This window comes from Gamsiella multidivaricata (genome assembly GCF_025024155.1).
Source record: "Gamsiella multidivaricata strain RSA 2152 chromosome Unknown BC939scaffold_92, whole genome shotgun sequence".
In the NCBI taxonomy this organism is placed as follows: Eukaryota; Fungi; Mortierellomycota; class Mortierellomycetes; order Mortierellales; family Mortierellaceae; genus Gamsiella; species Gamsiella multidivaricata.
Window position 1 is genome coordinate 1 of NW_026251800.1, and position 24,625 is coordinate 24,625.

The following is a 24,625-nucleotide window of genomic DNA, read 5'->3' on the forward strand; positions in this document are numbered from 1 at the left end:
GCAGACACCGAGGAGGAAAGATTCGAGGGGGTTGAGTGGTCAGTGCAGGACTTGTATCACGGTCTAACACTCAAGTGCATGGCTCAGTCTTGGAGATGCGCTTTTAACACTACAGAAAGAATTGCAACATACATGGTCAGCCGCTTTGTGAAGGCCATTGAGGAGATCAGCAGAGCAGAGACCTGGAACAGAAGGTGTAAATTCACCGTCGACTGGGAACGAGAACATGGGATCACTGCTGTGAGCAAACGCGCGCGGGGACGCAACTGTGTTGGAGAGCACAGACGTAGCAGCAATGATTTTATGGGATCTACCCTGAGCCAACGACAAGCACCCGATGTGAAAGAGATCAACGACGCCGCGGATGAACGAGTGCAGGGGCACTGTTTGGAACAGCTGAGACTCGATGTAATGGAGCGATTGGGAGGATGTCAATTTCTTAAAATGTCAGAGGACCATGGCTAAAGGATGACTTTCACGCGCAACAGGACACGTAGGGAGCAGGGACCATCGGTTCACCACTCATGCGTTGATTGATTATGTTATATGGATCCGTTGCGACATAGTCGGAGCGGGCAGTTTCCTGTTTGTTTTCTGTCCCGCCTGTAGGTTTCCTTCAGGCCACAGTTAATAAATCCCATGTCTTTGAGGGTTCTCGTTAAAAAAAAAAATCCTTCTTAGTTGTCATTCTAACCTGGTACGCTGTCAACAGTATTGAAAAGCGGATCTTTCATTATGTGAAAGATAGTTTTAGAGCGCTTCTGTTCAGTACTTCGCAACATCATCTCATAGTGTCCATGTCAATGGACAGATGTTCGGCGATTGTTTTCACTACACCTGGAATGTCAAAGACGCCAATCTTCTCAACGTTCATTAGAAAGGTTAGTAGAACAGTTTATTGCGAAAGTAAGGAAGAAAAGAGAAACGGAGCGAAAGGATGAGAGAGAGAAGGGTGAAGGGCAGCGAGCGAGCAAGCAAGGTATAGGAGAGAAGGAAATTGGGCGCGAGACTGAGAGGAAGCTGTTCGCAGAACCTTGTATGCCAGAGGGCTCAATTAATTCATGTAGACAATGCGATACTTTATTTACTTTATTTGAAGGATCGAATTGCGATGGGAAAGTCCATCTTCTCAAGGATTTGTATTATATAGAGTAGAATGGGCCTGCTTTCATTGCAGACTGGGACTCGGGACCTACTACGGCTTGGGGATCTCCAAGAAGGATTTTACGACAATATTATTGGCACGCTCTTCAGCGGAAAGAGGTGAATTTCCAGGACGATCGATCACCACAGCCTGGAATCCAGCTTTCTTTGCAGCCACAATTTCTATGATATAATGAAGCCAAAATAGTTAGCAGAAGAAAGCATTGAGATTATGAAAGAGAGCGAGAATTGACTACCTACCATGGATGTTATCGGACAGGAACAGGATCTTGGAGGGGTCAAGGCCAATGTCGGCAGCAATCTTTGCATAGCTTTCAGCCTCCACCTTAGGCCCGATAGTGGTGTCATAGTGGCCAGAAAAGTACTACAAAAAGAGGGACATTAGGTCCAGGAAGTGCAGTTAATGGCAAATATCATCAGAGAATGTCAACGAAGCGCTTACGTGGAGAACGTCGCCTTTTTCGGAGAATCCAAAGAGGAGCTTCTGGGCTCCGATACTACCAGAAGAGTAGATGTACACTTTCTTACCCTCGGTTATCCACTGATCGAAAGCAGGGATCACATCGTCATAGATGCTATCAAGGAATAGCAAATGAACGTAAGCATACAATCATGCAACTCAAGCAACAAACGAGTAGAAATCATGCTTTCAATTTTGGGACATGTAACTTACACTCCTTTCAAGTCGCCATTAGCATAGCCTTCCTTCCACATGTATCCCTGGAAGGCTTTCAGAGCCCCAATCTTTCGGTCAGCCTTCATCTGCCATCCGATAGACGCAATCACATCTTGCTGGACCTTTTCAGCCAAACTTCAGGAGTGCAAAAAGCAGAAAAAGGCATTTAGTCATTATCACCCGCGGTCAAAGTGGACCATAAACAAAAAAGAAGAAAGCAGCTTACACATCAGCAGATTCTGTCGCAATGGCTGTGACCCCAGGAAGGCCGTCTGCAACATCTTTTGCCGCCTAGTCGGGAAAGAGTAGGATTAAGAGTGTCAATTAAAAGTCGTGCAGGTCAGTTGACAACCCTTGGGGCAGCCAATTACCTGGACGCGCAGTGCCTCGACGGCATTCTTCATCTCCTCGTTGTCCCAGTTCTTCTTCAAAAATACTTCCAAATTGGAGGTAACATAGGGGAACTAAAGAAAACCAACAGGCAGTAATTTTGTCAGTGTCCGCACGGCATTAGACAGTTCAGTGGCACTATGAGAGACAGGCCAATTTAAGCAATTGGCCGCCTAGGAAATGTTTTCAACCAAACACGCGTGTTGCCTAGGAAAACAAACAAACACAAAAGCTGAGGAGAATAATGGAATAAAAAGCAGACTTACCAAATTCTCCTTCACAAAGACGATGGGAGTGGTGGTACCCTCAATGTCTGACAGAATAACATCGTAAGGCTGGATGACTCCAGCCACAGCGATGCTGTTATGGACAGTGGGCTCCTCAGTCGAGGCAACCACTGGTGCTGGAGCAGTGACCACAGGTATCTCAACAGGAGCAGGAATTGTGGCAGTCGCTGGTGCAGCAGGGGCCGGTGGCTGCGATGATTCCGAAGCCTTATCAAGACTCGTGAAATCTAGAGCTGGGGTTGTCAATGGCGCGGGAGTCACAATAGGAGCGGCAACAGCAGCAGGTCCCGGAGCGCGGTCCTCCGTTGGTGCCTGTGTTTCCTTGGCTGTAGTAAGATCTGGGGCAGCATTGATCTTTGCAGCCTTGGAAGATTTGGATGCAGAAGCATTGCTTTTACGCTTAGAAGGGGCAGCAGGCTTGGAAGCAGAGGCCGGGGTCGTGGGAGCGGCACTCGCCTGGTTGTTCGACCGAGAGCGTGTCAAAACCATGGCGTTAAATTCAAGAGGAGCAGAGAAAAATGGGTTGAGGAGTCTTAAGTGATGATTCAGGGTTCCTGAAAGAGCTCAATGGAATGGGAATACGAATGTGAATGGAGGACAAAGGAAAGGAGGAAGAGATCAGTCTTTGGGTTGTCTTATGGGTTTTATGGACAGCTTGCCTGTGTGATATGGCGGTAGTAGTCACGTGTAGCCCTCAGTTGGTGCCAGTGGACCATTCCTTCGGCGACATGCATGGTTTACCGCGAGAAGGCCAAAATGACCTCCATCAATGTCTTGGACCTCCCTTTTTCCGTGAAGGACAGTTTGATCAAAGGTATGCAACCCTACCGCGCGATCGGTGCTTCTCCTTGTCCCTATACGTCTCTAACCGCCACTTCGTATTTTTGTTTTGCTGGGCGCAGCTTCTTTGGACACCGTCGAGGATCTTTTGCTATATACGCCGCCGAGCCTAGTCGACGATATACCTGGCACACGATTTAAGCGCCATCAACCTGTCAAGGGCTCCTCAAGTACCAATTATGATCGCCTTATAAACCTGACTCCAGACGAAGTTGACCTCGCCTACAATCAGGCTGCAGCCTACATTTTTGAGACCAGGATTGCTTATGGAACAGCGCTCGATTTGCTTCAAGAAGAGCACTGGCTATCTCTCGGAGATCCCGTCATGGACATTGCTCTCGGCGGGAATGGCTTCATGACGCGCGGAATCACGGAATTAGCAGGGGAGAGGTACGCACCCCACACTGCCCTCAGCGTGTGGTTCTTGGCTTACATATCATCTCAATAATCACAACACCTCTGAAACCTGCTTCGATACTTGCTCCTATAGTGCTGTAGGCAAGACTCAGCTCTGCCTCCAGCTATGTTTGACTGTGCAACTTCCGCTTCATATGGGTGGGCTTGGTGGCTGTAATTATTAACTTTATCGGATTGGTTATGCTTGCCACCATTACCTTGAGCACTTGAACTCATTTGGCAACATCTTAACATCCTATCTATTATCGTAGCTGCAATCTGGCTTTCAACAGAGGGTAAATTTCCGTACGGCAGATTGGAGTCGATGATTGATAGCTTTGTGGGAAAGTACAAGGAGACCGTTCCTGAGATTGATGCGGACAAAATTCGGGACAACATTTACTTCGATTCTATGGCGGATCAAGAAACCCAGCTGCATATCTTTAATTACCAACTACCTATTTTGATTCATGACTCGCATGTATCGCAGGATTACGACGAATTCGATGTATCTCAGCACGGTCCAGTAGACGATGGAGACACAGATCGCTCAGGGCAACCACGAAAGAAGCCGGTGAAGCTTATAATTATCGACTCAATCACGAACAATTTTCGAAGCGAGCTCAGTATTCCTTCAACCGTGGATCAGGTAGGAGAGAATCCAAGCTTCAGGTCCAGCATTCTCCAGAGAAGTGCTGATCTATGCGAGATTGGCCTGCGCCTGAGGACTCTAGCCGACCAGTTCGGATTGGCAGTTATATGCGTGAACCAAGTTACGGATGTCTTCAAGCCCAACGATGGGTCGCTTGCAGTGAACGCCTCTTCTAGCATTCAAGCAGGATCATCGGTGTTCAATTCGCTCAACGACCCTATGAAGTTCAAGAAACCCGCGCTTGGGCTCGTCTGGGAAAACACGATCAATGCACGAGTTGTTTTGCAAAGGACACGACTACCTGACTATCAATACGTGGATCATGAGCCGTATGCGGAAGCGATAAGCAGTAAAGAGCCACAACGCACAATGTCAGTCATCTTTTCACCGTGGGCCGCTAACAAGAGAGACGGTAGTCCACAGGAGTCGGGGTATTGCCGATACAGAATAGACGAGACCGGTGTAGTTGGGTTACCTGCGGAGCCCGCCAGAAAATGAATGTACAAGATGTCCACGTCACACTTAATCGCATCGCATCCACTTGATCCAACACCTACCCATTCTACACACAGCCTCGTCAAAGCATCGCGCCCGCCCTCCCTTCTTCTCTCACCTCCTATCCACCAGTTAACCCATCTATACCATTTATCCCATCTATACCATTTATCCCATCTACATCATTTATCCCATCTACACCATTTATCCCTTTCAACTCATTTGATACCACCTGATCCGAATGCACTCCATGTACATGCACCAGGCTGGAGCGAGGGCCGGTCCGAACGATCGCTTCTACGCCGGCGGAGGGATCAGCGGATTGAATAACAGCCAGCTGGCTATGCAGCTCCAGCAGCAACAACTTCATCAACAGCAACAGCAACAGCAACAGGCCCAGCAGCAGCAAGCCCAGCAGCAGCAAGCCCAGCAGCAGCAAGCCCAGCAGCAGCAAGCCCAGCAGCAGCAAGCCCAGCAACAAGCCCAGCAGCAAGCCCAGCAGCAGCACCAACACCAACAGGCGCAGCAGCAGGCACAGCAACAGCAGCAGTATCGCCTGCTGAGCATCGAGGATGAAAAGATTTATCAACTTGTTCTTGAACTCACTAACCCTGTCAATCGTGAGCAGGCCTTGTTGGAGCTCAGCAAGAAGCGCGAGCAATTTGAGGAGCTGGCCCTGGTCCTCTGGCATTCGTATGGTAAGTATGCTTCGCCTATCTACAACCGCTTATTAGGCTTTGCCAACTTTCCAATCGCCGGTCTTTAATGCATGTATTTATTTTTAAACTTGAGATGTTTAGGTGTTATGGCAGCCCTCTTGCAGGAAATCGTTGCAGTTTATCCATTGCTAGCCCCCTCGGGACTGACGGCCCACGCCTCCAACCGTGTTTGCAACGCGCTGGCGCTCTTGCAATGTGTGGCCAGCCACCCCGAAACTAGGGGAATGTTTCTAAATGGTATGTTCATCCAGTGACTGGATCGCAATGACCCTTCTTGGACTTGATAATGGTTCAGTGCATGTACTCACGCTTCTCTTCTCTTCAACTGATTAGCCCATATCCCTCTGTTTCTGTACCCTTTCTTGAATACAACCAGCAAGACCAGGCCATTCGAGTATCTCCGTCTAACAAGTCTTGGTGTTATTGGCGCGCTTGTTAAGGTAAAGAGGGGGTTTTTTTTTTTTTTTTTGAAGAATCATTCTCGAGCGTTGTTGAGTTCGTTGGCATTAACATTCATTTATGGAATTATATCCATCCCGCGTATTAGAACGATAACACGGAAGTCATCACTTTCCTGCTTTCGACAGAAATTATTCCTTTGTGCCTCCGCATCATGGAAACGGGAAGCGAACTCTCCAAGACTGTAAGTCCTTTTTTTCGGACAGGACGACAGACAGATTATCGGTCGGTGGATTCTCCTATGAATTTGGTGTTCACCATAGATCCACTCATTCTTTTGCCTCTAGGTCGCTATCTTTATCGTACAGCGAATTCTCTTGGATGATATGGGTCTTGCTTATATTTGCCAGACTTATGAACGGTTCTATGCTGTTGGCACTGTCCTGAGCAACATGGTTCATCAGCTTGTCGACACTCTTGCCGTCCGTTTATTAAAGCATGTTGTCAAGTGTTATCTTCGCCTGTCAGATAATCCAAGGTACTGTCCGCGATCCAATAGGTGTTGAATGGAAATGCCGATCTTATCTCTCGCTACTCAAAACTAATACAAACTCTCTATCTCTTATAGAGCTCGCGAGGCTCTGCGCCAGTGTCTCCCTGAACCGCTGAGAGATGCTACGTTTGCTCAGGCTCTGAAGGATGATTTGACGACCAAGAGATGTCTTGCCCAGTTGATCATTAATTTGTCCGACAGCGCCTCTACAAACTGAATGTGACATTGAGCATACCATCCGCTCCTTGGTCCGTTTCTGCCTGTTTCATACCCAATCCTAATTGTCCCACTTTTTTTGCAGAAAGATTTACCAGGCAGTTTGTGTCTCAAAATCGGCTTTACGCTCGCCGGTCTTTTTTTTTTTTTTTTTTTTTGGAGACCCTTCTCCCAGCACTCCCTTTTTTATTTTACTGAACATGTACATTTACTTTCATTTATTTGTTTATGGCTCGCTGCAATGCGATTAATTCGTTCTTGCGTCCATTGCAGCCGTTTAAACTTTTTCTTAAGATCGCTTCTCTGGTTCTCTCTTCTCTGGTTCTCTCTTCTCTATTTCTTTCTTGTCCATGTTTTCTTATTATTGCTTTGTTTCGCTTGCGGAGAAAATTTTCCTTTGGGGGCGATGAAGAGGGGAGGCAGGCGTTGAACTTGCAGACTGGGAGTGGAAGTATTTGTCTTTCTTTATGTATGTGCTAATCGTCGTGTTTCCGGGCAGGCTGAAACTGTCTGGATCGTAATTTGTACTATTTGTACCTTACTCCACTCAGCATTGTATTTGTCCCCAAAGAACGAGAAAAAAAATGTGCCTTTTTGGCATGTATTCTTTTTTTTTTTCTCTTGTTCGTTGTATCACATCATTTATGTTTCGTCTTTTTCTTTGTCTCTTTGCTGTATATATTTATTTTCTAAAGCTACTATGGAAGAGCATACAATAAATAGAATCCCTTATACTTTTTGCGAAAATGAAATGGTATATGGCCATGATGTGGACATGAAATATGCGTCGCGTAGCACGCAGGTCGCGACAACACTGGTGGTATCAGCTGATGTGGACGCTGTTGCAGTCACTACCTGTCACCCCCTCTCTGGACTGGGCGAAGATGATGATGCCAGAACCATTGACCATACACAACTATTTTCATTCGGACCCATGGCTCGCCATAACGACTATCAATGGCATGAGGAATATGTCAACCCAGTCTCAGACCCCAGCTCAATCGACGTTCGAGGTGCGATACACAACATGAAATGCTTAATACAGGAATAGGACGTTCTCGAGTTCAGGGCGAAAGGGGAAGCGCTGGCACAATTACGAATATTTGACCCTATTGTGACATGTTCATTCATTTCTGATAGACCTCTTGAACGATGAATGGGAGTTCATGACCAAGCCAGACGTAAGGAGCTTAATTGACATCGTTTTTCGATGGGAGAAATATATGGACAATAGGAGAATGGCATCAAATGACTTTTTTTTGTGAGAATCATAGTTTAATCCTGTGCCGCTGGCGTTGGAACTCATGGATGGAAGCTCGCTCGGCAAGGACTATGATATGTTCACTCTGATTCTCCGGAATATCGAAAGGGCGCTCAAGGACGTTGTTGACGGTAATAAATAAATAAAAAAAGACGTAGGAATGTTATCGCTTCCACAGGGAGGACGATCTTGTCCTGCAATCGCATGATATTAACCCGGAGTTTTTTTTGTATATATCTCGCCTCATACCATGATGTTTTCGCATATAGGATCATATCAAGGATTCAATGCGTCAATCGGAACATATGGTGGCGTGCTTGACAGCATCTCGGATTCACAGAGTCGCGTCAAGGAGCTGAGAATGGATCTCAAGAACTCGAAGGAGTCGCTTCGACTGAGGCAAGCGGATCTAGTACAGCTGTATAATAAGAGCCAGCAGTACAAGGATATGATCGAGATGCTGGATGAGATGTAAGTCCCTGCATCCTACTGTCATTACGCACCTTTTTTTTATCGCACCAAAGGGGCATAAATAATGTTAACAAAGGTCTCGATGTGCGTGTTACTGCTGGAATATAGCGAAGAGCTGAGGCAAGTCCCTGCGAAGCTGGAATCTTTAGTCCGCGAAAAACACTTTTTGGCAGCCGTGACACTCTTGGTATCGGCGTCCAAGACAATTTCAAGGCCGGATATGGCCTCTGTAGGAGCACTATCAGATTTGTCTCGGTTCTTTAATGAACAGCTCGAGGTATGTACATCGGTATGCGCATTCGGTAGGCGTGATATGTAAATTTAGAGATATCTAACACAAATGTTTTCTTTTTCACCTTGATTGTCATCGAAACTAGTCAATGGCGGAGATCCTGACTGAAGAACTTCATAACCACCTGTACCTGAAGAGCCCGTACTGTGACAGTCGATGGGCTGCGTATACCACAGGACAAGAAGCATGTAAGGCTCGAAACTTGCGCTGTCTTCTTCGCTCTTCTCTTCGACGCTTGAGTACAAGAGCATGCGTCTAATAGATGGATGACATTTGTGCTTTTCATATGTTTAGTACCATCAACCGAGCGTGGATTGTTCGAGGGGTGAGATCACGCACATTATAGTCAAGGAGCGTACAGCCGGGGTTGATTCTATATAGCATCAAAGTGTTGATGACATGGATTTGATCGTCTTTTCGTGTTAATGTATAGTATCGGCAAGGATCTTACGAAAATGGGGCATTTCTCCAACGTCCGCATGAAGCGCAGCAACGGTGGATTCCAATCGAAATCCAAGCCTGGGAACGAAGTGCGACTGGACGACGAGATGGTACATACCCATGCATTTCTTACAAATAATACTTGAAGTAAGAGGAAGCAAACCGATTAATCGGTTTGCTTTGCAGCCGATTTTTACTTACATACTTGGCCCCTTGCTATTACATTTCTTCCTGATCTTTGTGTCGTGGAATGCATTCATTAGATCACAGAGGACTTGGAAGTCAACCCCGAGGTCGATTTTGCATACTACCTCGAGATCCTGGTCGAATCACTTGGGTTGCTCGGGAAGTTCAAGGATGCGGTGGTGACAATCTTACAGCGGGTGCCGTTGGAGACATACCAGCTGATTGATAAGACGATCAGTGAGGTCAACGAGCGACGGAACGCGGCTGCCCTGCTCAAGGCGATGACCCATCCGAGGGATTCTTATGATGATGATGACGAGGAGGACGAAAAGTATCAGGCGACGAAGAATGCTGAAAACGAAATTCTGAGGGACTTGTTCTGGACGCTCTTCTCGAAGCTCGAGTGTGTGGTCCAAGGGCATAGCATGGTTCTGGTCGCGGGCCAGCGGTTGTTGAGAGTAGGGTGGTTCATCTGCCGTTTTGTTTACTTGGAATTTTCTCCGGACTCCTTGTCGCTTACCACGTTTGGTACCTTTCGTTCGCTTTCGTTTATTTCTTTATAGCGCGTAGAGGGAGACCACCTCAAGCAGCGCGACTTGGGACTTGTGGGCGTAACTATGTACAGTTTTGCAGATGTGTGGACACCGATGTTGACAGAGATCCGATGCCTGCTCTCGGATTATCTGATGGATACCAACCAGTCAAACGATGGACTGGACAGCTTCTTGGGCGGCACCGTGCACGATTCCGGATCGGATCTCATGCGCTCGCGCAGGAACAACCGTGATAAGAATAGGGTATGTAGCTATTAGTGGTATCTCTGCAGCCTTTGAGGGCATGCTTAATGCGTACGGTGTATGTTTTGTGAAGCGACCAACTCACAAATGATCTCTGTTTTCTCTATTTCTGAAAACAACCAAAACAGCAACTGTTCAAGTTTACAGACTCGATCGGTTCCTCCTCATTGTGCAAAGTCTACGACAAGGAAATCGGTCGTTCCGCACAAGAGCCCCTGCGCAAGGCTCTTCCTCAGGTCTATGCCCAAATGACCGAGCAGGGCCCCTCGTTAGCGTTCTCGGGACTGATCCAGGACAAGTACGCCCAGGTTCTTGCGGGCACATCCGCCAGCAACCCTGTCTCGGCGCCCAATGCCTCGTCAACCAACCCAGACGGTGCCTCATCCTCTTCATCAGCCTCCGGAACCAACGGCGGGGCTGGCGCTTCCAGCAGCGGTAGCAGCAAGGCGAACGCAGTGACCTCGAACTCTGTCCCACTGATCCCCGCTTACTTGAAGGCTGCGCAGAACGGTGCGCTGACGGGATTGAAGAATCCAACGAACTCGAACAATGCGGCATCAGTTACACAAAATGCAGCGGCGAGTGGACATCAGTCGCTCGTGCGGTCGGATCCCTCGCATATCAGTGTTGTGATTCGTCCTGCGGTCGCGTTTGTCGAGCGCGTACGCGAGAGCGTGCCACAGAGTCGTGAGGATGGAACGGTCGTCGTCGGCGCTTTCTTTGATCACGGTGTCATTAACGTCCCCATGGGGCGGTTCTAAGGCATTATACACAGCATACTACTCGTAATTTCAAATACACATTACTGAATACCACGGACGAGTATGGTTCGCACGGTCACAGCATTGTTCTTGGTTTCCACTTGTTTATTACTGAGAAGCCCTTTTTGCTGACTGGATTGGCTTTTCGGCCATCGTCCGAGAAAATTTAGTCTCATTTAAATGAAAAAAAAAAATCGTTGGTCTTTTTTTACTGGGTACTCCGTGTCAAAGACAAAGGAGCTTAGCGTGACCAGATGCTTGTGTGGACCTCATGAGGTCGCGTTGTCACTTCTGTTTGGATCATACGATGGATGGTCGGCAAGTAGTCCACGTATGACATCGCCTCATTGTTCTTATCCTCAACTAGCAGGTTCGAGAACTCGAGCTCCGCCTGATCCTTGCCCTGACGAACGACTGTCAGATCCAGATACTTTGCGCGCTGTGCTTGCATGTACGTCCGCAGCGTGCGTAACTGACTACTTGTTAAAGAATCGATTTCTGGCAAATAACGCTATAAAAATATTGCAAAGGGAGGATGGTATCATTAGCTGGTCGAATTCTTGAAGAATGCAGACGATGGCGGACAGATTATGCATGGGGGACATAGCCCCTCTAAACATACCTGCTCAGGACTGACTTCATCCAGAGTCTGTACGCCAAATACATCCTGCAAGAACTGTGCAGGGATGTCGCGACCGAGCCACAAGAACACCTTTTGACCATTCTCGAGCATATAGGCGCCCGTGGCATCAAGTCTTGCATACGAGACACGAACCAGAGGTGGCAGGTAAACCCTTCCATTACTGGGGTCCATAACTCCGACCTATTGCAAGTGAAGGAAGGAATACCAAGAAACGTTCGTACTCATATAGTTAGCCAATCAGTACTGCAAAGGTACCATGTAACGGACATGAGAGAACCTCAGTGAATATTTATACCTTTTCGTCCATAGCATGAACAGCAATCATGCGCGGGTAATAATAGACGATGCTTTCGCTCACGCCCATGCCCTTGACCATCCTCATCTGGTGCACGCGCATATCGCTGTTAATGTCTCTGCCCATCCGTAGTGTCTTTGATTTCAGCATAGCCAAGGTGTACAGTGGGAACAGTTTAAACGACTCAGGGAGAATGAGCTACCAAAGATATCATGAAAAGCGTCGTTAGCTAACCGCAATGGTCCTTTCAAGACGGGGGAAAGCAGTCGTTCGTAAGCAATTCGGGTCTTTTTTACCTGTCCTGGAGCAGTAGAGGAGGCACAATTGCGACGATATGCGGACAAAATCTTGACACACTTCTCTGTAAGTGCCACGCGCACCTCGTTCAAGGGCTTACTCAAAGATTGTGCGATAGCTATGACAATCAACAATGAGGTCAGATAAAAAACATAATCCAGTAACCATTGTGGCGATGTTGTAGAAGGCCGAGAGTGTAAAGCGTATCCTTACCTCCTTTGCTCAAGAAGTTGATGGTCGTATCCATGTCGGCCCATCTAAATACATTGCCCAGTAGCGTCGTGACTGGTGTGCTGAAGTTATGCACTCTGACACGCCGACGTCCATCCGCCGTAGTATAGAGCAGCGCAACCTGAAAAGACGCCTCAGTTTTCTCGTCCAGCTTGCCATCATGTTTAACCAACACGCCAAACGCCTTTTCAGAGTCCAAACCCGCAATTTCCAGGTCCGTACTGTTCTTCATGTGGAAGTTGCCAAAATGCTCCGCAATCCTCAGACCAGACGAACAGCGGACTCGCATCAATGCATTGTATCCGAAAGGCCGGGTCACAATCCTGCCAATGTCCCCAACCAGCTTGACGCCATCCCTGCCTGCATTGAAGTTGACGAACATGTGCGTCTCTCCCCCCGTGATACTCGATAAGCAGCCCAGCGTAGCAACATCTACATATGCGTTCGGGAACAGGAACAGGTCGATGGACAGACCAGCATCGACGCAGCACTCCGCCAATTTCTTGTAAAAGTCGTCCTGAGGAGCATACAGTGTCTTCTCCTTATCCGTATTATAAAGCTTTGAGTCGTCGCGGTGCCTGAGGGCTCCTGGTCCGAATGTTGGGAGTGCAGTTTGAAAGATGATGAGTTTTCCTCCACGGTTCTCGAGCGCCATCCGTACTGCCTGGACAACGGCTCCAATCACTGGTTCAGTCGTCTTGTTTTCTGCAAAAAGCTGAGGCAGCATATCCAACAAAGACTCGACAAGTACTCTAAAAAGACGAGTCGAATTAAAAATAAAGGTTAGCAGGGTGCGTATAATACATCAAATCTATTGCCGTGCACGCATTGCCAGTGTAGTTATCTAACGTACTGAGATGTTTCGGGGTTTACAAGGAATCCCTCGCTCAGAGGGACAAACACATCCGAAACGTCAGGAACTACCATCATTTGCGCCTGCTCCAGCCCAGACTAGTTGAATGTGAAATTTAAAAAAGACGGTCGTAAGATTTCCATGGCACAGTTCAAATTGACATCTTGTTATGTCAGCGAATGTAAAGGTGGCAAGATGCGATGTAGGGCATAGTTCTTACGGAAAGGTTATAGAAGTGAACGTTTTTGTCGTAGGTCAGAATACCGACTTGAGTACCGGGTGCCAGTCTTGAGATGCCATTCGCATCCCAGATAGCGCTCTTGATACCAGCGACGCACTGCTGCAGCATCCCGCTCTGGATTGAATTCCAGGAGACATCAATTGCAAAGACATAGGCTACTGCTGTAGGTGTCTTGTTCCAGTATTCTTTGGGGACCGCAAACTCAATGCTTCCGCTGCGCAACTCGGGCCGCTGATCCAAATCGCACCGACGGCCGTTCATGTCGAGATTGCAAAAGTACCCAGGGTCGACCTCGTTCTCAAAGAGACACATGTTGCATACATAACGCTGACCACCGTTTGTGAAGATCATGTACGGGTTGATGTAGGCGTTGCATCGGCGGCATCGAGCTGGTCCTGAATCACCAAAATCAACAGTTTCGATGGGTGCCTAGAATAAGGATTTGGCGTGTTAGTGTTGCTAATCGTGCCGAAATCCGCTTACCGTCTATCGTTTTTGGTACTAGGAACGCACGTACCTCATCAGCACGGAGCTGTGCCAATGGTTGAATGACAAGACCCATAGGAAGCTGCGATGTATTGAGCAGGTCCTCCGTGTTAGGAAGGTTGTACGTAGTCATCCTGAAGAAGCGAGGGTTGCAGTTTCCTAGGGGGAATGAGCAAAATAGGGAGTCGATGAGTAAGATCAGTAACAAATTTCGCTATGCCAATGGTATTCAAGGCAATACAAATGATGCAGATCCATACCTCCATCAACCGCCATAAAGTCACTGCTAGCCAGGGGAGTGGCGTTGGTCCTTGAAGATGTGACAAATGGTTTCTGGTTCCATTCTTCCTGATCTGCCTCCTGAACCGCCACAGGCGAGGGAATCTGATCGGGGTCGATTCTCGGTTTCGAGGATGGCCGGAACTGTTGCGATTGGTTCATAGGTTGCGCCGGCGCTACATGAGGCTGTTGCTGCTGTTGGCCCAAGTGGGGTTGCTGCTGATGGCCCAAGTGGGGTTGCTGCTGATGATCCTGGTGGGGTTGCTGCTGATAGGGCGCATTGGGTTGAGCATATCCGGGATGTTGAGCTGCACCCTGGTTCAGAGGTTGTCCATAATTTTGCGATCCATATGGTTCAGGGACGGCATTGACACCAGGCTGAGGGATTGGGGGATGAATTATTCCAGATTGACCCTGAGCTGGTGGGGGTGCTGAGGGGTCCGTAGCATATGCTCGCTTGGCTCTGGCTCCGACTTTAGGCTTCACCTATTCAAACATGTAATGAGTGCAAGACGGGTCAGTATCGGTGATGATCGAAACGTTCCTAGTCTTGATAGCCTTTTGAAACCATACATACCTCTGGCTGCATGGGTGGTACTGGCGGGGGCATTTGGGGAAATGACTGCTGATCAGGAGTATTATTCTGGCCCAGAGACATATTGGACATCTGGCCCTGCACTCCGCCTAGCCCTCCTGCTGCGTGTGGATCCGTCGAAGGCAGTGTAGGTTGCTGGATTTGATGTTGCTGTTGTTGTTGCTGGTATGGGGCATTGTGACCTACATGAGAATTCCCAGCGTTGTGGTGCTGAAAGCCCGGTATAGGTGGCCGAGGTGACGACAGGGGCTGTGTGGCAGATCCTGGTGTACTGATTGGGATGGGACCCTGTCCGTGGGCTTGATTAGGGTTAGGAGGGTGAACCCCGGTGGTCATTCCAGCCTGAAGTCCTTGCAATGGAGATCCTGGTCTGATCTGCTGGTTTATAGGGCGCACTCCAAGAGGTGGTCTTGCTCCAGGAGGGATCCCTGGGTTTGAGATTGGCCGTCCTCCAGAATACTGCTGTTGATGTTGCTGTTGCTGTTGAGGCGGCGGTTGTTGATGGTGCTGTTGATTCTGAGGATGAGGAGGCGCTCCGTTGAGTGGAGGTCGAGGCTGTTGGACGCCTTGCCCTATTTAATGTTTGTAGTGAAGAAGTGATGCTCGATAGTCAGAATGTAATTCGCTGTGAGAGCAAACTCCGCCGGATGGGAGGGATCCGTGGATCGCGTGTGGAATGCTACGTTACTAAGTCATTCTGGCAGTGCTGGTGTGGGTGAGGGGTAGGCATTAGCTGCCACTCGACAATGCCTCGTGTAAACCATGTATCAACGCTGTCGATTGTCAACAGCACGCTCGCTTGTGTTAGGGCACCAACACACCGACGCAGCCACAGCCGCAGCCGCAGCCGCAGCTCCTGCTCCATCCACGTCGAGAGAAGGGTTCAAGGAACAAACGTTACCTGGTCCCATGGGTCGAGCTCCAGACATCATCGGTGCTGCTCCTCCAGGGCGAATTGGCTGGTTGACAGGCCCAGGTCCTCCCACACCTGGTCGCACATTGCTATATGGCGGCCCTGGCGCCTTTAACGGCTGTTGCCCTCCACTGAAAGCGGGTGCGTATGGACCGCCTTGTTGTCCTTGTCCTTGTTGAGCTGGCGGCGGCTGTCCTTGGCCTGGGCCTGGGTGGTACGGACGAGGCGGTTGTTGCTGGTAGTTTGACATCGAGGCAGGACCTATATTAAAACAAAGAGAGGCGCCGATTAGTTGGAAGAAGTCTTTTGCTGAATCTGAGTTCATCCCACATGTTGCGATCGTTGAAGCAAATGCCGTGCCTTTTAGGAGAGAAACGAGTCGTTATTCGCGTGGTGCCAAGGGCTTCTCTTGTTTTTCTAGTTCTTGCCGGAGCAGGTCCAGGATGAGCGTTTGTTCAGAGCGTGAAGGAACGTTGATGTTATTCAGCGGAATGTTGGAAGTGGAAAAACAAAAAAAAAAGGGACGAAGGGATCCAATCGTTGCGTTTGCTTGAGTGCTTTCTGCTTTCTCACTCCCTCTTCCCCTACCAGCTGCCAAATGTAGCATGGCACAAAAAGACGCGCTTCCACAGTAGCGGTTAAGGGTCCATTGCACCTGGACGTCTTTGATTGGTCTGTCCCCTCGCCTCAGATCTCGTGCACCTTCGCGTTTTTGGGGAAGCACATAAACTCCAGGCAAAGCGGCAATACGAAATAAAATGCACCTTCATGGACACCAGGTTCGCTGCTGTGTGCATGCTCTACGTATTAGTTGTTTGTGTACACCCTTGTTCCTTTTATTATATGTAAACCAAGTGTTATCCTTGAGGCGGCCGAACTCTACACTTACTCCTCCACTAGCTCGAGTTGCGGATTCAGGGACTTAATTACCTGCAGTCGCGTGGGCTGCAGCTTGTATAGCCACCTGCTGATCGCAAGCGACTTCAGGTGCTTCAGCTCTCTGACTAAAACCTGCACGCCCTCCGTCGTGTACTCAGAGCAGCTCACGATATAAATCTTTGTCAGCCGCCTCATCTGCCTTGCCATCATTCCTAAAAGTTCATCCGAAACAGGCCACTTGCCCTGCAGCTCCAGGTCCAGCAAGTTTGTTGCCAGACAGATCTGTGACATCCTCGCCGTCATCTCCACCAGTATATGACCATCTTCGCTGGTAGAATACATATACGGTGGTAAGGAGAGCCGCAGCGTTAACAACGCAGGGCAGTATCTCAGCGCCGCAAAGTCAAATGCAGACGCCACCTCGCCTTCCAGATCCAAAATAGTGAGCCGTGGGAGGGGCCAGGACCAGGTCAAGGGCATGAAGTTCAAAATCGGAGCCGTGGTCATCAAGATCGCCAGTGACTGAGCCTTGAGGCACTCGAGCGAATCCCGGAACGCGTCGGTCGCGTCGCTGAGCGCAGGGATCAGGCACCGATCTTCGCCACAGAGCTCAATGGACTTGAGACGCGCCAGTCCATGCTGCTGTTCAAAGGCATGCCATTCTGGATGATAATGGTGCCTCAATTGCCATGGTGACGGCGACAGAAGCGATATGGACGACGATGTAGCAGATGCTGATGATGGCATTAAGAAGGGTGACGACCTCCCTGTAATTCCTGACGTTGGGTGGTGAGACGGGGCCAAATAGACAGAATCCGAGGTCATGTTCGATGTCGCCGTTATTGTTGTTGTTGTTGTTATTAGTGGTGGTGGTAAGGATCTGGATCTGGGAAGGGCACTACCATTACGGTCCAGCCCCATCTTTTGCCGCTCTTCAACCGCCCACGCGAATAGCTTCTCGTCTCGAATCGGCATCCTCAGTTCCTCCAGACACGTGCATAGCGATAGATAGTCAACGACGGAGATATTGTTTGGAGGTATGTCTGCCATACCTAGTAGTAGGGTACGCAAACAATCCACGGGGATCTGATCAAGCACCAGAATGGCTTCTCTCCAATGCCTTGCATCGACGACCTGGGGTGTCTGCATCGCCTGGATGAGGCGCACGAGCTGCGAGTGGGTTGGTATCAGATGCCGGTTCAAGTCCTCGCTTCCCTTGATTTTTATCTCCTTGAGCGTATGATGGGTCGCATCGTGGACTCGTATGAACTCCAGAATGGGCTCGAGTTTGCAGCCGTATGGGATCTCTGAAAGTTCCAGGCGCACGAGGTTGCGTAGCCGTTGTAGAAGGGGCACAAGGACCAATGGGGCGCGAGCAATTGGTTGACCAATGACCTTGATATCCTCAGGACGGTACTCGACCAGGGACATGGCGACGTCGTTCTGTAGCTCTGTCATGCTCTTGCTGACATCCAGTATGTACATGTGCTTTTCATAAGTCAAATGCTGGAGGATGGCCAAGGGCCCCAGAAGATCGACATGGTATTGAAGGGTATAGAATCGAAGATAGTCCAAGGTCGGGGGACGTAGCTGCTGGTGCCGATGGCTTACAATGGGTCTTGAGCTTTTGATGGACAGCGCTGTTAGTGAAGAGGCCTTAGAGCTGAGCAGCAAGGCCAATAGCGCAGCAGATCGCTCTTCTTTCTGATCCCTGGTCCAGCGATGTGATTGTTCGATAAGCTGGAACGGCGACCTGTAGAGCACAGGGACGGTGCGCTGGAAGAGCTTCTGGCTCGAGAGGACGAGGGCATGGAGGGCCTGTCGCTCGTCGACGAGGTAGGCTACAATAAGGTCGATACATTCGTCCGGCAAGGGGAGCTTGGATGCCAACACCATGGGAAACCCAGGTTGCGCCGGCGATATGAAGTGTGCAATTGAGTTGGATAAGGGAGACAGATCAAGCAAGGGCTGCTGTAGTGGAGGTTTTCTTTCCGAGAGTGAATACAAGGTTCAGTTAGAATGAACCATGAACTGATGAGACAGCAGGAATGAGGACTGACTATACGAGGACAGGAACAAAAAGGGGCGAATGCGAGATGAGTGAGATGGGGGTGGAGGTGAGGGTGGGGGGATCGGAACGAGAGGATGCGAGGAAGAGGACAACACGACAAGGGACGAGGGAACGGGAAAAGGAAAGGAAAAGCGCAAGCAATGTTTAAAAAGGCCAGCAAAGACGAGAGTAGTGCTGGGGAGTGCGTTGTGGTGGTTTTGTACCTGAGGGTGTTTGCCCCGGATTTGGTCCTATGGTTACATCGCATCGAGTGCGTGCCTGCTGGGTTGATTAGCGGAAACAATCCTATTCCCCCCCCCCGCTTCGCCTTCGCACTCCCTTTCCTTTTTGCTGTCTGATGTGTTCAGAGGGTTAGGGAGAGGGGAGAGCAGGCTGCCAGACTATAAGCCGGACCACGGTGGGTTATGGCAGACCAAAGAGGAGAGATCCGGTTGTTTCTTTTTCCATTATGCGTTTATGTGTGTGCGTGTGTGCGCGCGGTACAGCTGCAGTTCAACTTTGTTGCCATGGTTGCCAGCCATGCCAATGGGTGGTGAAAGGCGGAAGTGGAAAAATGGAGTTGCGTTCGTTCTGACTCCATCCCCTCGTTGCAAGAAGAAAAAAAGGGAAGTGGACCTATCAGCATCGAGTACCGAGGATGGACCCTGCCTTGTTGTCCGTCCAGTTTGCTTTCTCATGAGCATGGGGTGTCGCTGCGCTGTTTTCCGTCTCCCCCGTGCGACCACAACGATATCTCTCTCTTCAATTGTAACTGTGGTGAGCAGGAAAAATAAAAATAAAAAAGCACCAGGACTGCAACCAGTGGAGCGAAAAGAAAAAAGAGCAGAAGCGGGATTGCGACTATGAGCCTGTATTTCCTATAAACACAAGGCGAAGCAATTCTCGTCATCAGAGACGGCACAGGACAGCGCCATGCTTGCTAAGTTGCTATGCACCATGCGTATGTCAATTGAAAGCGCGGGTAGAGCTGCAACTGCAGTGCGGGGTACAGGGGAAAGGGAGGGAAGGGGGAGGCACGCTTCAGGTCGATTGCGTGGAATCCTTCAGGAGGAGGCGGTGGTTTGGAGTTCACTAGGCTATACATGTAATGGGGTTTCTTGCCAAGACTTTTTTTTTGAACAAATGGGCTGTAGTGGGGCGCCCCTCATCTATATCAACGCGCCGTCTGCCCTTTCTCGTCATCCTTTTTCTTCGTTTCTTGCCTCGCCCCCTCCATCTTCCCCGCCCATACGTTCTTTACCGTCGCGTCCATCATCTTTCATCTTTCCTCGTTCTTTTCACACCCTTTTCTGCTTGGGAATCACACTCCAAAAAATGGCCGACCAAAATCCATGGCAGAGCAATTCTTACGCCACTAATCCGCGCCCGCCCTCTACGGAGCCATCCGCCCCAGCCTCCTCATATCTTCCACAAGACTTATTTCTCGCCCATCCACCATCTCAACCGCAGCAGCAAACGCACATCATAACGCTGCACCCCACCACACCGTCCGACGACGACGCACCACCCTCTTATGAGGCCATTGCAAAGGATATCCCGCAGCTCCATGACAACTATGATCATCTGAGGGGCCCACCCGGCCAGCGTGATCGGGATATCAAGGAAAGGATCCCTCCAGAATCACTATCCTCCACGTACTATCAATCAAGCAACAATGCCGCTGGCAGCAGTAGCTCTGCCGGCCCCTCGGCCCCTCCTCATTCTTCGGCAAACGACGCCTGCTACGGTGGTACCTCTGCTAGCCATGGCATCGTCCATTCCCCAACCATCGCCAGCGCCCCAGAACTCGGTCTCAGAGGCCATATTGCTCTTAGCCCCGATAATGATGGCGAATACGCACAAGATGTGGATCGGCTTCTGGATACTGACTGCCAAGACGATGATTCATCCATCAATGAAGACGACCCATCCAACAAATCCTGCTGGACCATTGCTGGTGACAGCAAGGCCTGGACTTCTCTTGGTTACCAGATCGTGTTGCTCCTTCCTTGGACACTGTTCTGCTATTGCTGGACTCTCTGTGTTGTCATCTTCTCCTTGGTGGCGATGATCATTCCCCCACTCGGTTACGTTTGCACGATTTTTTCGGTTACCTCGTGGCGTGCACTCGCCAGGGTGGACTTGGCCCTCTCTGAGGCACTAGTCTCGCATGAGATGCGACAACGCTATCCGTATATCCCTGCTAAAGTCTATATCGCTGCAGAGCCGGGTCCAGCCTGGAAGGCGCCGCGGTTGTTTGGATACGAGCTGCCTCTCCCAGAATTCGTCCGACGCAAGTTGCAGAACCGTCATGTGTCGCGCAGTCGACGACCCAAGAACCTGTGGCATCGCAGTGCGAAGCACATGAGGGCCACATGGGACCGGCATAGCGTGGCCAGCATGTTTTATTTTCTAGTGTGGAAGATGATGTATGCGATTCCAATCTTTATCGTTATCATCGTATTATTTTCGATGTCGATACCGCTCATGGTCTGCTTCCTGCCTTCGCTGTTGGTGGTGTCGAGGACCTTCGCCAACTGGCAGTACCGCTGGGCGGTTTGCTGGCTTAGTGAGAAGCCGGCGCCCATTGTCGTTTGAGAAGCCATTTGATGTTAAACTGTTATGACTATATACCTTACCTATGCACGCCCAACCACGCTCCTGTAAATAAAGTTAATTGCCCCGAAAGAACAGAATGGTCGTTCTTTGAAACAATGAATCGCTTTATTCACAGACAGTCCAAAAGTCGTTCCTTCGGATATAGGATGGCTGTACAATACGTGTCTTCTTGCTCTTAGCATTATTTTCGTCTGCATCATTTTTTTGGTGCTTGACGTTTGTGGCCTTGTTACGCCCAGATCGTATAGTATGAGGCGGACACCGAGTAGTCAATGACCTGCACGCATCTGACAATAAAATAAGCTCAACATGAGTTTCATAGTTAATAGAAGTGACCATGACTGTTGGGCTGGAGCTTTGTTGAAACTCTTGGCCTCTGTGTAGCGCACTGCGTTCTCTGAGGTCCTACAATCACATCAAGCTAAAAAAGAATTACTATCTAGTGTTTATTATTACAGGAGTATCATCAATTAAGAGCATGTATCGACTGTCTAAATGTCCTCGACGATCCTGAGGGGGGGAAGGTTCTCATAGCAAATCCTGTAGATGACCGTCATCAATGGGAACTCGTGGCACAGATTCTTCTTTGACAGAATGTTGTACATGTCCTGAGCGGTGGACGTTCCTTGCAACTTCTGTCCGTTCAACATTTCCTGCTCCAATTGATCAAAGGACTTGCCGGTCGTAACGTGGGCCTCGGCAACCTTGCGGTTGCGACCACCCGCGCAGGTTGTGATCAAGTCAGCCACACCGCACGACTCGAAGAACGTTGAGTCCTTCACATCCTTATAGAACATCTGCGAAAACTTGCGCATCTCGTAAAGACCAATGCGAATGATGGCAGCCTTAGTGTTGTCACCAAGCCTAGCAAAAAGAAGAAGAGTAAAAGATGTGCACGGTTGAGTATATTTTCTCAGTAAGCGAACGCGCTGAACAACCAATCAAACATTCCCTGTCGTCCTTACTTGAGGCCATCGACCAATCCACCGCCAATTGCGATAATATTCTTGAGCGCGCCGCACAACTCAACACCGACCACATCCTCGACAATGTTGACCCTGAACGTGGGCGTGTGGAAAATCTGCTTGAAGAGCTCGCCATCTTTCCGGTTCCTGTATCCAATCGTAGTCTCACAGAAGCGCTCCTCTGCGACTTCACTCGCAATGTTGGCACCGCTTAGGACACAGGCACGGATGCCGAGGGAGTCCTGGATCCTGTCAGTGATAAGACGGAAGCCGTCCTCGTTGACATCAATACCCTTGATCAGCGAGATAGCCTTGCAGTTGGGTTGAATCCTACCCTTGAGCTGCTTGCAGATACTTGCAACAAACTAGTAAGCAGCAGGAGGCACATGAAGGCATTCAATGGTTAGTGGCATGATACAGGAACGGGAAGATGAATTCGAAAAGGCTGTAGAGGGATGTAGCACGTGCAAAAGACGCGAGTGAGACAATTGAGGAACAGCGTATTTCTGGGTGTCCAGGCTGGCAGTGGTATGGTATCCGCATGCCATTCGGTCATGGGTGTTCATTGATCCGCAAGAAGTCAGTACAATGCGTCCTGAATATCCCGGTCAGGCCATGCCGTTAATCCAAAGCGACCGAATGTAATTCTGAGCCTGCAAATGAACGAGTTGACAAAATTCGACATCCGCATAAATTTGCAGAATACTCTCTTGCTCTTTTCCGACCGCCACTTTCTTATCAGCGCACCCACCACCTCCTGTTAACCATTTGGGAGCCTCTCAGCCCATATGCTCATTTGATAAGCATGTCCTGGATTAGAGGACATGGTGTGATTGCACCAACATGTGAAAAAGCTCGAGTTAAATGAAACTGACAGCAATCAGAACGTCTTTCCAAATCCGATGGTCAATTGCTTCTATCAGCAGAGACAACCTTATGTTTCTGTCTAGACCTGTATTGCCAATCTTCCCATGACAGTTGCCAAAATCAGATATATAAAAAAATCCAAACGAAACCAGCGGGTCGTTCCAGTTGGTCCATGCTGGCGCTTGCTGCCGTATTTGTTGCCGCTGTATTGCTGAGCGTAAATAATGACTTTACCTGATGAGGAACAACAAAGACGAGCATAGTGGCATCACGACAAGTCTCGAGCAGATCAGGGCAGGCGATGATGTTCTCGGGCAATTGAATTCCAGGGAGGTATCTGTTTCGCAAGAGATAGCGAAAGCGAGGGATGGAGTTAGAGACTGACGCCATCAGAGACATGTCGACCTCGCGGGTAAAGATAAAGAGGGCGCCCACGTGTTTCCTTTTTGTCGAAATATGTCCAATTGACTGAATGCACGAGCATGCAGGGGAGCGAAGTAATGCCGGCGAGCCCCTGAGGGGCGATTTCCGTTCCTGGTCCCTTGATCCTGTATGCTACATGAATTTCGTAGCTGCAGAATGATGTTTCTTGTTGGTCGTCTGCACAATCTAGCCTGCTTGCGGTTGTGTGACATAATTGAGACCCTTCTTTGTTGTTGTTTTGTTGTTGTCGTTTGTGCTTTGTGCAATGACAAGACGTATGTGTAGGTCGATATCGATCCGGATCGGCACACTCTTGACCCAAAAAAATTACTTTGGGGTAGAACAACAAAGAGCGAGAAGCACACTTACTTGACGTTTTCATGCTTGGTATTGATGATCTCAGTCAGGTTCTGTCCATTGATCTTCTCCTCAAAAACCCACATCTTGACATTTCTGTCAAAGTGTTCGAACTTATTGACATTGCGACCGATAATCTTGGCGACGGCAGATCCCCTAGTGCAAAGAGTTTACAATTCCAATCGGTTACAATGGGTCGTTGAGACAATATGAGGACATGCAGGTCAATTGAGCTCAAGTGGTAGCACGCCTTACCAGTTGCCTGATCCAATAAGGGCCACTTTTTCCATTGAGTGTTGCATGTCTGTTTTTCTTTGTGTCTAGGGTGTATGAGGGGTGAGGCTGTTGGCGGTGTGCAGCTGAGATGAAGAATGGGAGGGAATCGCTTGATGAAGAAAAAAAAAATGGAAGTAATGCTCGATGACTTTTATAGCTGATCAGATCAGAAGAGGAATGAGATTCTTTTTTTGGAAGACACCTAAACCCAAAGCGGGGGCGGCAATAGAAATAGGCATCATATGCCATTTCCGCCAGCGCGTGTTTGTTGCGACATGGGTCGATGCACATGTGTCTGTCCGTGCCAAGTCCGCTGTGGGTGTGCTCGGACTCTTCTACTTAAACGTTTTCTCGCTGACT

General features: G+C 49.1%; 8 protein-coding genes across 8 annotated transcripts; 4 read left to right on the plus strand and 4 right to left on the minus strand.

Annotated features, from left to right (window-relative positions):
• Positions 1-1,063: 1,063 nt before the first annotated feature.
• Positions 1,064-3,201, minus strand: BC939DRAFT_465730 (HAD-like domain-containing protein). The gene is made up of 7 exons (XM_051557547.1): positions 2,497-3,201; positions 2,212-2,304; positions 2,067-2,131; positions 1,838-1,975; positions 1,607-1,739; positions 1,405-1,528; positions 1,064-1,326 (listed from the first exon to the last, which is right to left on the minus strand). Exons 1-7 carry the CDS (start codon positions 3,004-3,006, stop codon positions 1,196-1,198), a joined length of 1,194 nt encoding a protein of 397 aa, XP_051407537.1. The 5' UTR covers positions 3,007-3,201; the 3' UTR covers positions 1,064-1,195.
• A 66-nt stretch (positions 3,202-3,267) lies between these two features.
• Positions 3,268-5,095, plus strand: BC939DRAFT_465731 (P-loop containing nucleoside triphosphate hydrolase protein). Its single transcript, XM_051557548.1, has 4 exons — positions 3,268-3,331; positions 3,420-3,747; positions 3,848-3,927; positions 4,026-5,095. The coding sequence occupies exons 1-4, from the start codon at positions 3,274-3,276 to the stop codon at positions 4,901-4,903; spliced, it is 1,344 nt and encodes a 447-aa protein (XP_051407538.1). The 5' UTR covers positions 3,268-3,273; the 3' UTR covers positions 4,904-5,095.
• A 148-nt stretch (positions 5,096-5,243) lies between these two features.
• On the plus strand, positions 5,244-6,788 carry BC939DRAFT_402584 (cell differentiation family, Rcd1-like-domain-containing protein; the record flags this gene model as incomplete). Its single annotated transcript, XM_051552685.1, has 6 exons — positions 5,244-5,598; positions 5,701-5,856; positions 5,953-6,059; positions 6,167-6,262; positions 6,366-6,556; positions 6,647-6,788. 6 exons carry the CDS (start codon positions 5,244-5,246, stop codon positions 6,786-6,788), a joined length of 1,047 nt encoding a protein of 348 aa, XP_051407539.1.
• A 727-nt stretch (positions 6,789-7,515) lies between these two features.
• Positions 7,516-11,084, plus strand: BC939DRAFT_465738 (Sec8 exocyst complex component-specific domain-containing protein). The gene is made up of 11 exons (XM_051557549.1): positions 7,516-7,800; positions 7,928-7,968; positions 8,062-8,179; positions 8,318-8,519; positions 8,628-8,796; positions 8,897-8,999; positions 9,106-9,136; positions 9,245-9,362; positions 9,516-9,896; positions 10,002-10,235; positions 10,364-11,084. Exons 1-11 carry the CDS (start codon positions 7,539-7,541, stop codon positions 10,994-10,996), a joined length of 2,292 nt encoding a protein of 763 aa, XP_051407540.1. The 5' UTR covers positions 7,516-7,538; the 3' UTR covers positions 10,997-11,084.
• Positions 11,085-11,237: 153 nt separating this feature from the next.
• On the minus strand, positions 11,238-14,483 carry BC939DRAFT_402582 (Sec23/Sec24 trunk domain-containing protein; the record flags this gene model as incomplete). Its single annotated transcript, XM_051552684.1, has 9 exons — positions 11,238-11,507; positions 11,619-11,819; positions 11,935-12,132; positions 12,231-12,349; positions 12,445-13,214; positions 13,316-13,413; positions 13,536-13,985; positions 14,074-14,201; positions 14,303-14,483. 9 exons carry the CDS (start codon positions 14,481-14,483, stop codon positions 11,238-11,240), a joined length of 2,415 nt encoding a protein of 804 aa, XP_051407541.1.
• Positions 14,484-16,646: 2,163 nt separating this feature from the next.
• BC939DRAFT_465741 (uncharacterized protein) lies at positions 16,647-18,971 on the minus strand. Its single transcript, XM_051557550.1, has one exon. The coding sequence runs from the start codon at positions 18,602-18,604 to the stop codon at positions 16,715-16,717; it is 1,890 nt and encodes a 629-aa protein (XP_051407542.1). The 5' UTR covers positions 18,605-18,971; the 3' UTR covers positions 16,647-16,714.
• A 949-nt stretch (positions 18,972-19,920) lies between these two features.
• BC939DRAFT_465743 (uncharacterized protein) lies at positions 19,921-21,471 on the plus strand. The gene has a single exon (XM_051557551.1). The coding sequence runs from the start codon at positions 20,094-20,096 to the stop codon at positions 21,354-21,356; it is 1,263 nt and encodes a 420-aa protein (XP_051407543.1). The 5' UTR covers positions 19,921-20,093; the 3' UTR covers positions 21,357-21,471.
• Positions 21,472-21,691: 220 nt separating this feature from the next.
• On the minus strand, positions 21,692-24,447 carry BC939DRAFT_428778 (NAD-dependent glycerol-3-phosphate dehydrogenase N-terminus-domain-containing protein). Its single transcript, XM_051553214.1, has 5 exons — positions 24,245-24,447; positions 24,002-24,145; positions 23,444-23,546; positions 22,343-22,707; positions 21,692-22,241 (listed from the first exon to the last, which is right to left on the minus strand). The coding sequence occupies exons 1-5, from the start codon at positions 24,289-24,291 to the stop codon at positions 21,869-21,871; spliced, it is 1,032 nt and encodes a 343-aa protein (XP_051407544.1). The 5' UTR covers positions 24,292-24,447; the 3' UTR covers positions 21,692-21,868.
• Positions 24,448-24,625: the final 178 nt, after the last annotated feature.

What these genes read in the sequence shown, in the direction of transcription:
- BC939DRAFT_465743 (XM_051557551.1), top strand. Translation starts at nt 20,094, where the DNA reads ATGGCCGACCAAAATCCATGGCAGAGCAATTCTTACGCCACTAATCCG.
- BC939DRAFT_465738 (XM_051557549.1), top strand. Translation starts at nt 7,539, where the DNA reads ATGGTATATGGCCATGATGTGGACATGAAATATGCGTCGCGTAGCACG. An exon ending in GAGCGTGGATTGTTCGAGGG is followed by an intron (nt 9,137 to 9,244) that starts GTGAGATCACGC and finishes GTTAATGTATAG; the next exon opens with TATCGGCAAGGATCTTACGA. An exon ending in CGGGCCAGCGGTTGTTGAGA is followed by an intron (nt 9,897 to 10,001) that starts GTAGGGTGGTTC and finishes ATTTCTTTATAG; the next exon opens with CGCGTAGAGGGAGACCACCT.
- BC939DRAFT_465741 (XM_051557550.1), bottom strand. Translation starts at nt 18,604, where the DNA reads ATGGTGTTGGCATCCAAGCTCCCCTTGCCGGACGAATGTATCGACCTT.
- BC939DRAFT_428778 (XM_051553214.1), bottom strand. Translation starts at nt 24,291, where the DNA reads ATGCAACACTCAATGGAAAAAGTGGCCCTTATTGGATCAGGCAACTG. An exon ending in CTTATTGGATCAGGCAACTG is followed by an intron (nt 24,146 to 24,244) that starts GTAAGGCGTGCT and finishes TCTTTGCACTAG; the next exon opens with GGGATCTGCCGTCGCCAAGA. An exon ending in ACCAAGCATGAAAACGTCAA is followed by an intron (nt 23,547 to 24,001) that starts GTAAGTGTGCTT and finishes CTTGCGAAACAG; the next exon opens with ATACCTCCCTGGAATTCAAT.
- BC939DRAFT_465730 (XM_051557547.1), bottom strand. Translation starts at nt 3,006, where the DNA reads ATGGTTTTGACACGCTCTCGGTCGAACAACCAGGCGAGTGCCGCTCCC. An exon ending in TCGAGGCACTGCGCGTCCAG is followed by an intron (nt 2,132 to 2,211) that starts GTAATTGGCTGC and finishes TTTCCCGACTAG; the next exon opens with GCGGCAAAAGATGTTGCAGA. An exon ending in GCGACAGAATCTGCTGATGT is followed by an intron (nt 1,976 to 2,066) that starts GTAAGCTGCTTT and finishes GCACTCCTGAAG; the next exon opens with TTTGGCTGAAAAGGTCCAGC.
- BC939DRAFT_465731 (XM_051557548.1), top strand. Translation starts at nt 3,274, where the DNA reads ATGACCTCCATCAATGTCTTGGACCTCCCTTTTTCCGTGAAGGACAGT. An exon ending in ACGGAATTAGCAGGGGAGAG is followed by an intron (nt 3,748 to 3,847) that starts GTACGCACCCCA and finishes TTGCTCCTATAG; the next exon opens with TGCTGTAGGCAAGACTCAGC. An exon ending in TATGGGTGGGCTTGGTGGCT is followed by an intron (nt 3,928 to 4,025) that starts GTAATTATTAAC and finishes CTATTATCGTAG; the next exon opens with CTGCAATCTGGCTTTCAACA.